This window comes from Chlorocebus sabaeus, chromosome 8, assembly GCF_047675955.1.
Source record: "Chlorocebus sabaeus isolate Y175 chromosome 8, mChlSab1.0.hap1, whole genome shotgun sequence".
NCBI classification, from domain to species: Eukaryota; Metazoa; Chordata; class Mammalia; order Primates; family Cercopithecidae; genus Chlorocebus; species Chlorocebus sabaeus.
The window spans coordinates 106,934,986-106,947,816 of NC_132911.1; the positions used below are offsets into that span (position 1 = coordinate 106,934,986).

The following is a 12,831-nucleotide window of genomic DNA, read 5'->3' on the forward strand; positions in this document are numbered from 1 at the left end:
TGGATGGATGGGCCAGAGACTGGGAACGGTAATCGCGGCCCGACGGGTCCGAGCCCCTCCGGAGCCCTAGCCCTCCTCCTGCTGTGGGGCCGCCGCTCCTCCTCCCGGGCTGGCTTGGAGCCCTGAGGAAGGGGGCGGGCGAGCGGGGGCCCTGGGGTGGCCAGGGCGCGGGGAGGGAGGACTGGGCGGTGGGGACCGAAGGGGAGGGAGGGCCTTGGAGACGGAGAGGAGGGACGGGCGGGGAGAGGGCCCGGCGGAGGGGCGGCGGACACCGCGGGAGCTCCGCGCGGCTGCAGCGCGGGCGGGAGCCGGGACGCAATGTCGCTGCCGCCGCCTCCTCGCGGGCCGGGGCTGCGCCGCCGGGGCTGAGCCGCCGTCAGAGCCTACAGCTGAGCAGCCGCCGGCGCGCCTGCGGCGCAGGAGGATGGGCTGCGGCGGGAGCCGGGCGGATGCCATCGAGCCCCGCTACTACGAGAGCTGGACCCGGGAGACAGAATCCACCTGGCTCACCTACACTGACTCGGACTCGCCGCCCAGCGCCGCCGCCCCGGACAGCGGCCCCGAAGCGGGCGGCCTGCACGCGGGTAAGTGGCCCGGTGCCTGCAGACCCTCGCCCGCCCGCTTCCCAGGGCGCCTTGGCCCGGGCACTGAGAGAGGAGCCGGTTCCCCGAGGAATTGATGGCTCGGTAGGGGTGACTGGGAGGAAGCAGAGGCAGGACCTGCCCGCTGAGCGGTGAACAGACGCAAGCCCAGGGAGCGGGGTCGACCAGAGCCCCTTACCGAAGGCTGCGCCCATCCCCCAGCTTCGGGAAGCCCAACGCTGCTTGGCCTTGTCCAAGGCTTGCTTGCTGGTCGGGGGACCGGTGGGTGGGAGGACAGTCCACCTCCCCCGCACACCTACCCCTCAGCCACCCACCCCGATCCGCCCGGGGCCGCCTCCGCCCCATTTTGGCCCATCTGCCACCCCGGCCACCTGCGTACCCAGCCTGGTGACTTCTCATCCATTGGCCACCTGGCGCCCCTCTCCCTGGATTTATACACAAGGCGCCTGCCTGGGTTCGCCTGGGTGGAGTCTTCCTTGTCGCTTCCCCTTTTCTCCCTCTAGGAAATGAACCCAGTCGCGGTCTTCAAAGACCAGAATCCTAGTTTAGGTCAAAATAAATGTATGCCCGCCCCATCGCTAGTTCTGCACTTTAGGTTACTTTGGAGCAGTTGTTCCATAGCAAAGGACTTCTCTCCCTACCCCATGGTGTCCCAATGCTTTGTAGGAGGCAGGGCATACACGTGGATTTTGACTCTAAATTAAATACTCTTGCCTAGGTCTTTCCTCATTCAGCAGAAATCTGATAAAAGGAGATGCAAAGAACTGTCTGGTCAGGTCATGAGTCAAGATTTTTTTCTTTTTCTTTTTCTTCCCCCCACCCCTTTTTTTCTTTTTTAGCAGAACAAGTAATTACAGTGCAGAGATGCAAACTGTTGCCACAGACTGACCTTTAACCATACACGTATTGGTGACATTGAAAGGAAAAAAATCTCACTACTTATTACATGGATGTTGTCCAAAGCTAGATCAATATCTGGACAAACATGTTTTAAGTGTTTCTTCGCCCACTGATGTTTTTGGCATTTTTGAATAATGAAATCTAAAATGGAAAATAGGGTTAATTTGAAGCATAATGTATACCATAGGAGGAGGAAGGAAATGCGAATTACTTTTAAAAGGTTAAGAATCTTAAATCCATGCCTACTAAATAAGAGCTGTCACTTTAATCGAGAATAGATTTCTCCATTTTTAAGGGCCAAAGCTGGCTCCTTTTCCACATTAACTTTGTGACTTGCTTTTATTTTAAAATTGAGGACTGTCTGTGAAAGCTATACAATACAATACACACTATATTTGTCTCTAGATTTTCTGACTCACAGTGGCAATCATAATGGTTATTTTGTATTGCCAATGCTTTTAGCAAGTTACCAAATGGTGTGTTGGCTGAATTCAGTGTCAGCATGAGGATAGATATGAGCCTTCTAGATGGACCTGGTAAATGTTAGATGTGACAGAGTTTCCCAAGGAGGTGTGGTACTTCTCAGCAGAGAGTCAAAGGCCAGAGATGTACTCCAAAGAAATAAGAGTGAAAAGATCTAGCATGAAAAAAATATAATAAACAATCAAAACCCCGTTAAGTACCGCTTTAAGAAATGGTTACCATGGTGACTGGGAGTATATGGGGTATGTGTGTGTCTCTGTGCGTATATGCATGTGTATGGGTATGAAAGTTATTATGGGATGGCTCTATATGTACATACTTCCTCACAACTTTCCTGACACTCTTTGATTTTTTACTCTGCCATACTAATTCACATCCCATCCATCATGAGATCTGGTCCCTGCAACAGGTGGGGCCTGGGACAGACACACTCATTCACGGTACCCTGCCAAACATGGGCCAGCCCTGCCAGACAGGTGGTCCTGAAGGCCTGCATCCTCCAGAGGAGGAGCTCCACTTCAGCCCCAGGACAGCACCCTGAAATTGGCAAGATGCTTGTATGGGCAGGGTCATTTTAATTCCCTAGGAATTTCTGTTAGCCTCAGGGGAGGAGGATATTTCTGAAGACTAAGATTAAATCAAGGCCTTCCTTGGGAGTGTACTGACATTGCCTAGGGCCTTTGGGAATGGCTTGACTCCTGTGGGTTTTTCAGACTGGGAGCTGGTCATCTTTAGTCAGAATGGGTCATCTGTGAAAGCTACAGATCTCCTGGGTTTCAGCCACCCTGGGAGATGGGCCAGGACTCTGTATTCCTTTCATCCCCTTTGCCTCCTCACTCCCGCCTCACCCACTCCCTGCCAGCACTTTACTCATTAATTTACCGCCAAGCTGCCGGGGGACACCTAGTAGCCCCCAGTGGCTGTGTTGTGATAGGAGGCCAGAACGCCATGTTTTCTTGTTTACAGCATTTGTTTTCTGATGGGAGAGGTGGGTAGGAATGAATGAAAGAGCTAGATTTAGGAGAGTCCAGATTGTAAAATCAACAAAAATGGCTTCACTACTGGAGTTCTAGAGCTGGAGAAGTCAGCCGAGTGAGGCAAATGAGACTCTCAGGGGAATCATCCCTGGCGGAACACTCCTTCAACCACTCACAGACTTTACCCTCAGTTCCCAAGAATCCTTTCTGGGACATTAGTGATTCTCCTTTGGTGTCAAACTGAAGCCACCTTTTCTCCTGGCTACTTCAGGACTTTTGAGGGTTAGGGGTGAAGCTAATTCATCTTTGTGTCTTCTGTACTGAGCACATCTGGGACTTTGTAAAAGTTTTCAGAATGAATGGATGCTCTGTGTAAATCTGTCCTCCATCCTGTCAGCTCTTCCTAGATCCCCTTCTGCCTCTTCTTTGCAGTCCTTGCTACTGAGGTTTTCCTACTTGAATCAGTTTAGCCTAAATTCTCCCAAGGGCCTTTCTGATCTCAACTTCTCTTTAAAAAGTTCTCCCCAACTTTACCCTACTCCCTTCAAACACCTGACCCAATCCAAAGATTCCATTTCTTCTGTAGCCTCCCTGAACCCACCACCTCAACTCCACAAACACATCTGTCCAAGAAAAGTCCCATTTAATCACATCTGCTTTTAAATCTCACTTGTGTTTCTCTTAGCCCAATCCAGATTGAGGGTGTGTCACATGACAGGTGTCCAGCAAATATTTGTTGAATGAATTCTGAATTTCACTGCAGATAGGGAGGGGCGTGTTTTTCTGCCAGTTCACAAAGAAGAGGGTTTCTTGCATCTTCTTACGCAAAAAGTGATCCTGAGCCTGTGGTTCCTGTTTTTGGAGATCATTTCCACTACTCAGTAGAACTGAATTAATTTTTTAGATTTGACTGTTAAGTAGGCTAGAATTTAAGACCTAGCTGAAGCCATGGTATGTGATAGCCATTGCTTTCCTGTGTCACCAAAGTCTGTCCCTCTGTTACAGAAGAAAATCAGATTGGTCTGACATAAATTAAGCCTCATCAAATTAGTCTGCTGGACTGATTTTTAATTCTGTTGCCTGGTGGGGGTCTCCAAGGAGAAAGGAAGTCTCTGAGGTTGCCATGACCCAACCTAGCTCAGTCATTCTATTCATTAATAACTTCCTAGCTTCACCTCAGTGTAATCACAAGCCCCATAAATTGCATCCTTAAGCACGCTTTTTTTTTTCTAATTTCTGCAGAGAAAACATTTCAAAACTTTCTAAAGAACTTCTACTTTCCATTTTTAAATTGCTAAATAATTATCTTAGTATAATAGAGGTTTGCAGAATTACAGACAGCAAAATGATTTACCTAAATAAACTGAAAGTCAAATAAAATGGAGAGTATTTAATATTATGATTACCCATCATTTGACTTACCAGGGGCCTGGTGCTTTGTTGGGCACTTTGAATTTTCTCATTGAATCCTCACTGCAGGAATGAGGCAGGAACTATAACCACCCTCCTTTTACAAGTGAGGAAATGAGGCTTGAAGTCTGCAAGTAACTTTTCCCAGTTCCAGCCTGGAATCTAGCTCTATCCAATTCCAAAGCCTCTACTCCTAAATACTGCCTTCCTGATTAATAAGGGATATGCTGTGAAATTCTTGATTTTACAGTTCACGAAACTCAAAGTCAAGTCTGATCTTTTGATATTCTACTCTGATCTCAGACAGCACAATTGTCTTCCGCATCATCTCTAAAGGTTGGAAAATCTTTTCCCTAAGGAAGGAGGCCTTCCCATACCTTTGTGGAGCAGTTCTCTTGTGAGACTCTTTCTGATTCCTTGTAATTTCTACCCGGTGAGCTCCAGACCGGTGTGATCAAGTCTTGCACAGACAGCTCTTTCAATATTTGAAGATGGCTGTCACATCTCTTACCATTGATCTTCCAGGTCAAATACATTCAGTTCCTTCAATCACTTCTCACACCTCATGTAGGCCGGACCACATTCTCTAAATACACTACTTGGTTTGTCAAAGTCCTTCTTGATACAAGGGACCTATGGCTAACTCCACGCTACTGATGTCAGCTGAACGGCATAGGGCAATACGAGGTGTGTTATGATATGGTCATTGGACAGACCCTCTTGGTTTGTTCAGGTTAGGATTTGTTTGTCTTCCTGCTGTTGTTTTTACCATATTACCTTGATAACGCACATTAAGCTTATGATTAGTTAAAACCCTTAGATCTTTCTTTATACTCAAATTTAAGTTTTATGACATCAAGGACATTGTCTGTATTTTCTCTGCTGTGTACCCAGCACCTGGTACAGTGACTAAAACATAGGTGGTGCTCAATAAACGTTTGTTAAATGAATGGATTTCTTTCCTTATGAATCCTGAATTGCTATGACTGATTTCAGCACCCCAAATAAGGAATTTTTGCATTTATTTCTGTTAAATTTCATCTTATTGGTTTCAGTTTAGTGTTTAAATTTGCTGACCTTGATTCATTTTGATAGAGCTATGAAGACAATATTCTAGGTCTTCGTTTCCCTGTGTTGATAGAATATGATAAAAGACATGTCTTTTTTAGCTCTTTTGTTCACTGAATAGACATTTGCACAAAGATGACCTGAAGAAGTTACTATTATAGGGAAGACAGACATAAAACTGGACACCATTCAGGTCAGCATGGTCCATGGTCCATACTAGAAGGGCATGGAGAAAAGCATTAGAGGCATTCAGGAACTAAGCAGTTTGTTCTGCTTGGGGAGGGGTCAGTGTGTATACAGACCCCTGCAGGAGCCCAGCAGAGGAAGGGGACTGTCTCAGCCAACCCTCCCACCCTGCAGAGGAACAGGAGGGCAGCCCAGCTGGCCTGACTGCATCCCCGAGAGTGAGAGCACCTGTGGAGAGGACAGCCTGGGCTTCCTGGTGGATAAACCCCCCTCTACCCACACCCCAGCTGCCTCCACTTACCTGTTACCACTTGTGGTTCTATCTTTGAATAATTAGTGACTAACATCTGCTCCCCTCAAGGATGACTGTTAGGTTTGGTAAGGCAAGGGGTCTGTTGGGTTAGATAAGGGGTCATTTCACGCACAGTCCTATCCCTGTGCCTAACGCTGTTCTGGTTACATTAGGACCCTGAGTAATTTCTCATAAATGAGTAAATCTAAAACTTCTGTTTGTCAATTTCTTCTTATAGACCCCACAGATGATGTTCTCTTTCCTTATCAGTTCCTCTGCTCAACTTTTTGTTGTCTGTCTGATGGGCTGCATAGTAAGAAAACATCCCCACCTTCCTTATACCCCTTTTGCCAAACACAAGCCTCTTTGTTACAAGTTGTTTCTTAAAATTACTGCAAGAGACAGGTGGTAACAAACCTAGGCAGTTTGTAAAGATTTAGGAAGCCTCATCCTCCCATGGCCCTTGTCTCCTGGGCAGAGTATCATGTTGTGCCATTGGATCTCCAGACACTTTGAGAGTCTAGTGATGGTACCTGTCACACTGCATTGCCAGGGCTTGGTTATTCCTCTGTCTTTCTAGTTAGTCTGTGAGCTCTTCCAGGTTGGGGACCACATGATTGACATTTGCATGCCTGGCATCTTCCACACGCTTGTCGAATGACTGTGAAAATGAATAAATGAATGAATGATCCAGCTGTGCAAATGAAGCTTAGTCTGTCATTCTTATAACCTCTTTCCTGAGTCTCATTTTAGATGCTTTTGTCTTAGATATCAGTCCATTGAAACTTGCCTTTGTTGGACGTTAGATTAAAACAATTCCAACTCTAACCAAAGATGAATTTAAGGTGACTCCACTGCAGGGTGTAGTAGCATCCTAAGTGCATTCCAGAATTTCCTCCAGAATATGTAGAAAGAATGAGTAAGACCTACTATTTGATAGCACAATAGGATGACAATAGTCAATAATAACTTAACTGTATATTTTAAAATAATTTAAAGAGTATAATTGGATTGTTTGTAACTCAAAGGATAAACACAGATTTTTTTTTCTGCAAAAAACATTGCAGATTTTTTTTTTCTTCGATTTATAGACCCTGGTGGGAAGGGCCTTCTTCTTTGAGTCAGCAAGAGGTCTTTTCCTGGCTCCTCCTGCACTCAGCAATCCCTCAGGTTTGGACTCTGGAGGTCCCACCTTCACCCTGGGATCTGTGCACCTGTGATCCACAACATCTTCTTGCTGATAAGGACATTCTGACCTTGTGAAGTTGGGTGTCTGAACCTGTTCTTAGACAATGATGCTGGGCTATTCATCCCAGGAGCCCTCCCATATCAGGCCCACAGCCTTGAGATACTCTCAGCAGACCTTTGGCCTCTGCTGCAAAATCCTATCCCTGTGAAGATTCCTTCAGAGCCTCTCTGGCCAGCCTATATGCCACATTTACTCTCCTCTGCAGAGCAGACTTGAGGGGTTTACGCTGAGCCCAATTGTGATATAGCTCCAGCTAGCTTGGCTAACGAACACTTGCTTCCTCACACACCTGACTCCCATTCTGTCTCATGCCCAACCACAGCCATCTCTCTTGAGAATGTTGTTCTTTTAGAATGTTGTTATGGGCTGATTTGTGTCTCCCCCAATTCACAGGTTGAAGCCCTAACTCCCCTCTATCCCAGTACCTCAGCATGTGACCTTATTTGGAAAGAGAATCTTTAAAGAGGTAATCAAGTTGAAATGAGTTCATTAAGGTGGGCCCTAATCCAGAATGACTGGTGTCCTTATGAAAAGGGGAAATTTGGAGACAGAGACAGACACACAGGGAGAACTCCATGTGGAGATGAAGGCAGAGACTGGTGATGCTGCCACCAGCCAAGGAGCGCCAGAGTCCGCTGAAAACCACTGGAAGCTCAGAGAGAGGCAGGGGACAGATTCTCCCTCAGGGCCTCCAGAAGAAACCAACTCTGCTGATATGTTTTTTCATTTGTAATTTCTGTGGGTACATAGTAGGTGTACGTACGTATGGAGCACATGAGATGTTCTGATATAGGCATGCAGTGTGAAATAAGCACCTCATGGAGAATGGGGTGTCCATCCCCTCAAGCATTTGTCTTTTGAGTTACAAACAATCCAGTTACACTTTGTTATTTTAAAATGTACAATTAAGTTATTATTGACTATAGTCACCTTATTGTGCTATCAAATAGTAGGTCTCATTCATTCTTTCTGCCTTTCTTTTTTTTTTTTTTTTTTTTGTAACCGGCCTGCTGATATCTTGGTCCTGGACTTCTGGCCTCCAGAACTGGGAAACAGCAGGTTTCCGTTGTTTAAGCCATGCGGTTTGTGGCACTTTGTTACGGCAGCACTAGCAAACCAATGCAAGTGTGTTTATGAGCACTAACACTGTGAACATTTGGAAATAATAAGTCGATGGATTTCCACTGTTACTTACTCACACTTTTTTCTGAGATTGGACCTGTTTCCTGGCTGTTTAGATTCAAATAGCATTTATCTGAATCTACAATTTGCATTTACTATATGTGAGAATTTTTCTTTTTGACATTAGTTTGTATCACCCTCCGAAATAACCTCATAAACCATTGCTCTCGTCACTTGCCAGATGAGGAGCTGGGATTCAATGAGATGAAGAGATTGAGCCAGGCCACCAGCTTGGAAGTGGGAGAGCTGGGATCAGAATTCAGGTCTCTTGTTTCTGAATCCAGCGCAGGGTACATTGTGCTGTGCTGCTAAGCATGAATGTAGTACCCTCCCCCACCCCATCTGCCTTGGGTTTTTCTGAAAATATTAACCATTTACCGTGGGAGCCTCCTGCCAGCATTTACAAGGCTGAGTCCCACAGCTCTGCAGTGCTTACACTGTCCTCTCCCTGTGCTGAGTGCTCACGCTGCTCCAGTCTCCATCTCCATAGAAAGGGTTGCAGGAGGTGCCCCAGGTATCACCTGCATCCCAGTCACCTGATAGGCCCGTTAAACCAGAACAGTCTTTAGGCAGAATCATATATTTTTTTCTGGTTTCAAATGCAATGCATGCTCCTAATTAAACATTTAGAAAGTATAGAAAAAGCGCGCAGAGGAAAATAATGCCTCTCTCAGCATTGAGGTTTCATCTGTCAGGTCCTATGAAGATGATGCTGTATTTACATCTTACGTGAAGGTGATGTTTAAAGTTCGGGATGGGGTGAATGGGAAAAATTCCTCAAACTGCTTGGAAGCTCAAAAACCAAGAAAAAATATTTTTTGTTCATTTTTGTATTTAGGAAACCATATGGAGGTAGTGGGAGCCCAAGTCTAGTTTGAATGGAGGAAGAGAAAGGGGGCAAGGTCATGGAGAAGTAAAGGGATTTTTCTGTTTTTCTTTCAATACTGGGCAAATATACTTGAATTCAGGCAAATTACATACCAGGGAAATGTACATGTGACTCCACTGTACATAATTCCTCCATGTTTCCCTCTTACCTCCCCCTCAAGCCCCCACAATAGGCTCAGGCTGAGTATGCTGTTCTATGTTGTTCCTAGCTGTTTTCTGGGATTTAGTCTTTTTATAGGTTGTATTAGTCTGTTTTCATGTTGCTGATAAAGACATACCTGAGATTGGGTAATTTATAAGGAAAAAGAGGTTTAATGGACTCACAGTTCCATGTGGCTGGGGAGGCCTCACAATCATGGTGGAAGGTGAAAGGCACATCTCACATGGTGGCAGACAAGAGAAGAGAGTTTGTGCAGGGAAATTCCCCTTTATAAAACCATCAGATCTCGTGAGACTTATTCACTATCTTGAGAATAGCATGGAAAAGACACACCCCCACGATTCGATTACCTCCCACCAGGTCTCTCCCACAACATGTGGGAATTGTGGGAGCTACAATTCAAGATGAGATTTGGGTGGGGACACAGTCAAACCATATCATGTATATAGAAACATGGCTCTGTGTGTGTGTGTGTGTGTGTGTATGGCTGGGTGTGTCTGTGTGTGTGTGCAGGAACCAGCTTTCTGAGTCTCAAATGCCCATGAGGTCAGACAGGTTGGCTGCCCAGAGCTGTGGCTGGTACCACTCCATGCACTTCCAGCTCCAGGTCTTTGCATCAGATGGGATAGGTACCTAATGTCTGCCTACATCTCACCATATGGCTTCTGTGTAATAAAGCAAAGCCAAAAACCTGGGTAGGTTTTTCTTAATGTAACACAATCTGCTTTACAAATGATGCCAACTTCTCCTAGATTCTGGGATTAGGTTGTCTACCACTCTTCACTTGTGGTGATGTTGTGAGTTTTGGTCTTTTTCTATGTCTTCATGGGCATTTTGTGGGCAGTTAGGCAAAGCTGATGCCGTTTGGCCTGGAAAGCCAACCCAGGGATTCTTGACCTTCTTCTCTAAGCCATTATTCTGAATTCTGATACAGCCACACCCACAGCATCATCTGGCTAGATCTGGTCTCTGTTTACAATTTCCTATACTTACTCCCCAACTAGTGAGCCAGCTTTTTGCGAGCATCATGACCTCAGGTCCCTGGACCTCGACCTGCTCTCTTCATCCATCACTCTCCCTGTTACTTTGTTTGGAATAATATAATAGTTCAGTTGTTAAGGAATTTGATTTTTTTTTTTTTTTTTTTGAGATGGAGTCTCGCTCTGTTGCCCAGGCTGGAGTGCAGTGGCTCGATCTTAGCTCACTGCAATCTCCACCTCCCGGGTTCAAGCGATTCTCCTCCCTCAGCCTCCCGAGTAGCTGGGACTACAGGCACAGGCCACCGTACCCGGTTAATTTTTTGTATTTTTAGTAGAGATGGGTTTCACCGTGCTAGCCAGGATGGCCTTAATCTCCTGACTTCGTGATCTGCCTGCTTCGGCCTCCCAAAATGCTGGGATTACAGGCGTGAGCCACCTCACATGGCCTAGGAATTTGATTTTAACAACAGGCATTTATCAGCTGTGTGACCCTGAGCAAGTTTCTTAGCCTCTCTGGGTTTCAGTTTCCACATTGTAGGACTAGACTTATTGAAGAATTAATGCATTCACAAGTATGAAGGGCCTAGTGTTTCAGTGTTGTGCATTCTAGCAGCCAGGATCCCCTCACATCCTCAAGCTTGCACCAGGCTTGTCATGCCAATCTCAAACCTTGGGTCACCTTTCCCCTCTGTTCCTTACACACTTGTTTTGGAGCTGCCCAGCATTTCTGGAAAAAGTCATGAATGTTGTGATTGCCCCATGAGCAATTCATGCTCTAGAACAATGATCTCACCACCTCTCAGCAATTCTATTCATTCCTCATTAATATGCGGTAACAGAACCCATACAGTAGCCCCTGATGCTATCCTATACTTTCCCTCTGAATATCAAAAAAAAAAAATCACAGACTTTCTGTGAATTCTCCCATTTTTCCTTCCAGTGACCCAGCATACATCCTTCTTGCCATCTGAGGGTTTCTAAACATCTTTAGCCATCCTTTCCTCTTAGTCTGTCCATTTGAATTCTAAGTGCACTGACAAGGTTGCTCCTTGTTGTAATCATATACAGGAAGCTCATGGGCAGCTCCATTTGTATGAAGGTCTACTCTGCATCTCCACAGGCCCTGCCCAAGCCAAGCCACATCTGTCTTCCACTTGAACATCTGCCATAGCCTGCTTCCATTCATACCCTTGACAATTCATTCTTCATGTCTTAGGCAGAACGATCTTTTAAAAACATATGTCAGGTCCTGTCACTCTCTTGTTTAATGCCTTCTGATAGCTTCCTGTTCTACTATGTGTAGAATAAAATCCCAGTCCCTTCCTTGGCCTCCGGGGGCCTGCATGACGAGATCCCTGCTGCTTTTCCAGCATGATTTCATTGTTTACTCTGCTCTGTCTTTTGCTCAGCATGTTCCGGCCACGCTTGATTCCCCTCTGTTCTCTGAATACATGGAGCCCCTTCCTGTCACAGGCCTTCACACTTGCTGGAATGTGCTTCCTCCCCACACCCGCCCCCCTCTCTGTGGTTAACTCCTCTTCACCCTTTGGTTCTCAGTTCAGATGTCACCTCCTCAGAGAGACCAGCCTTCCCCAGTGGCCGCCTGGCCATTTCCTTCCTAACACCACAGCCTGTCATTGTCTTGTTCATTTACTGTTTAGTTTTTGACTCTCTTGCTCCGTGAGGTCAAGGGTCTGACAGACTCATCCACTGTTACAGTCCAAGTGCTTAGTGCAGTACCCAGCACAGAGCAGGCCCTCGGTGGTTGTTTGCTGAATGAAGGGAACCCTCCTCACCTGTTGGACCAGTTAGGGAGTGCATCTGGCTGCCTGAACAGAAACCAACTCCAGGAATGGGATTTAGCCCATGGAAGGTCTGCACAGAGGTCTGGAGGTCAGCGGGCACACCCAGTCATGGACACTGTTGAGGAGCTGGGCTCCTTTGGGTTTAATGTTCTGCCATCCTTAGTGTATGGATTTCATCCTCATGGCTTCAAGATGCTGCACCATCTTATTTCAAATGGGAAGAACGAGAAGGGCAGAAAGGGGCATTCTGCCTGATCTGTTCCTTATCTGTAAAATGACAGTTTTCCTAGAATCCAGTAAACTTTGCTTGGGTCTCATTGGTCAGAACTGTATGACGTAGGTGTTCTGGGCTGCACGGTGTCTAGGAACTCAAGACTTTTAGCTTTTTACCCTGTATTGACCAGGTATTGGATGTGGGCTTCCCCAGCAAGGGGACGTGATATTGTGTGAGGTCATTTCCTTCTACACAGGGAACTTTCAAGCTACCCTAAAAGTATCAGGGTCCTCTTGGCAAAGGAAAAATGGTAGAACAGATACTGGGCAGGCTGCCAGCAAAGTGGTCACATCTTTTATCCTAAAGCTGTGGTCGGAGAGGAGAGAAGATTTGCAGGAACAAGAGAGAAGGGGAAAAGGAATTAGGTAAGTGAGG

The 12,831-nt window shown here is 46.2% G+C and overlaps 1 protein-coding gene across 2 annotated transcripts in view; it reads left to right on the top strand.

Moving 5' to 3' along the window:
• The first annotated feature begins 224 nt into the window (after positions 1 to 224).
• The window catches only part of BAALC (BAALC binder of MAP3K1 and KLF4), an 81,799-nt gene continuing 69,192 nt past the window's right edge, over positions 225 to 12,831 (top strand). Inside the window, exon 1 of one of the 2 annotated variants that reach the window (XM_038000214.2) lies at positions 225 to 584. In XM_038000214.2, the coding sequence (XP_037856142.1) occupies positions 425 to 584 (160 nt within the window). In that variant the 5' untranslated portion in view covers positions 225 to 424. The remainder of the gene's footprint in view (positions 585 to 12,831) is intronic. The other variant, XM_008001269.3, reaches the window with a different exon arrangement.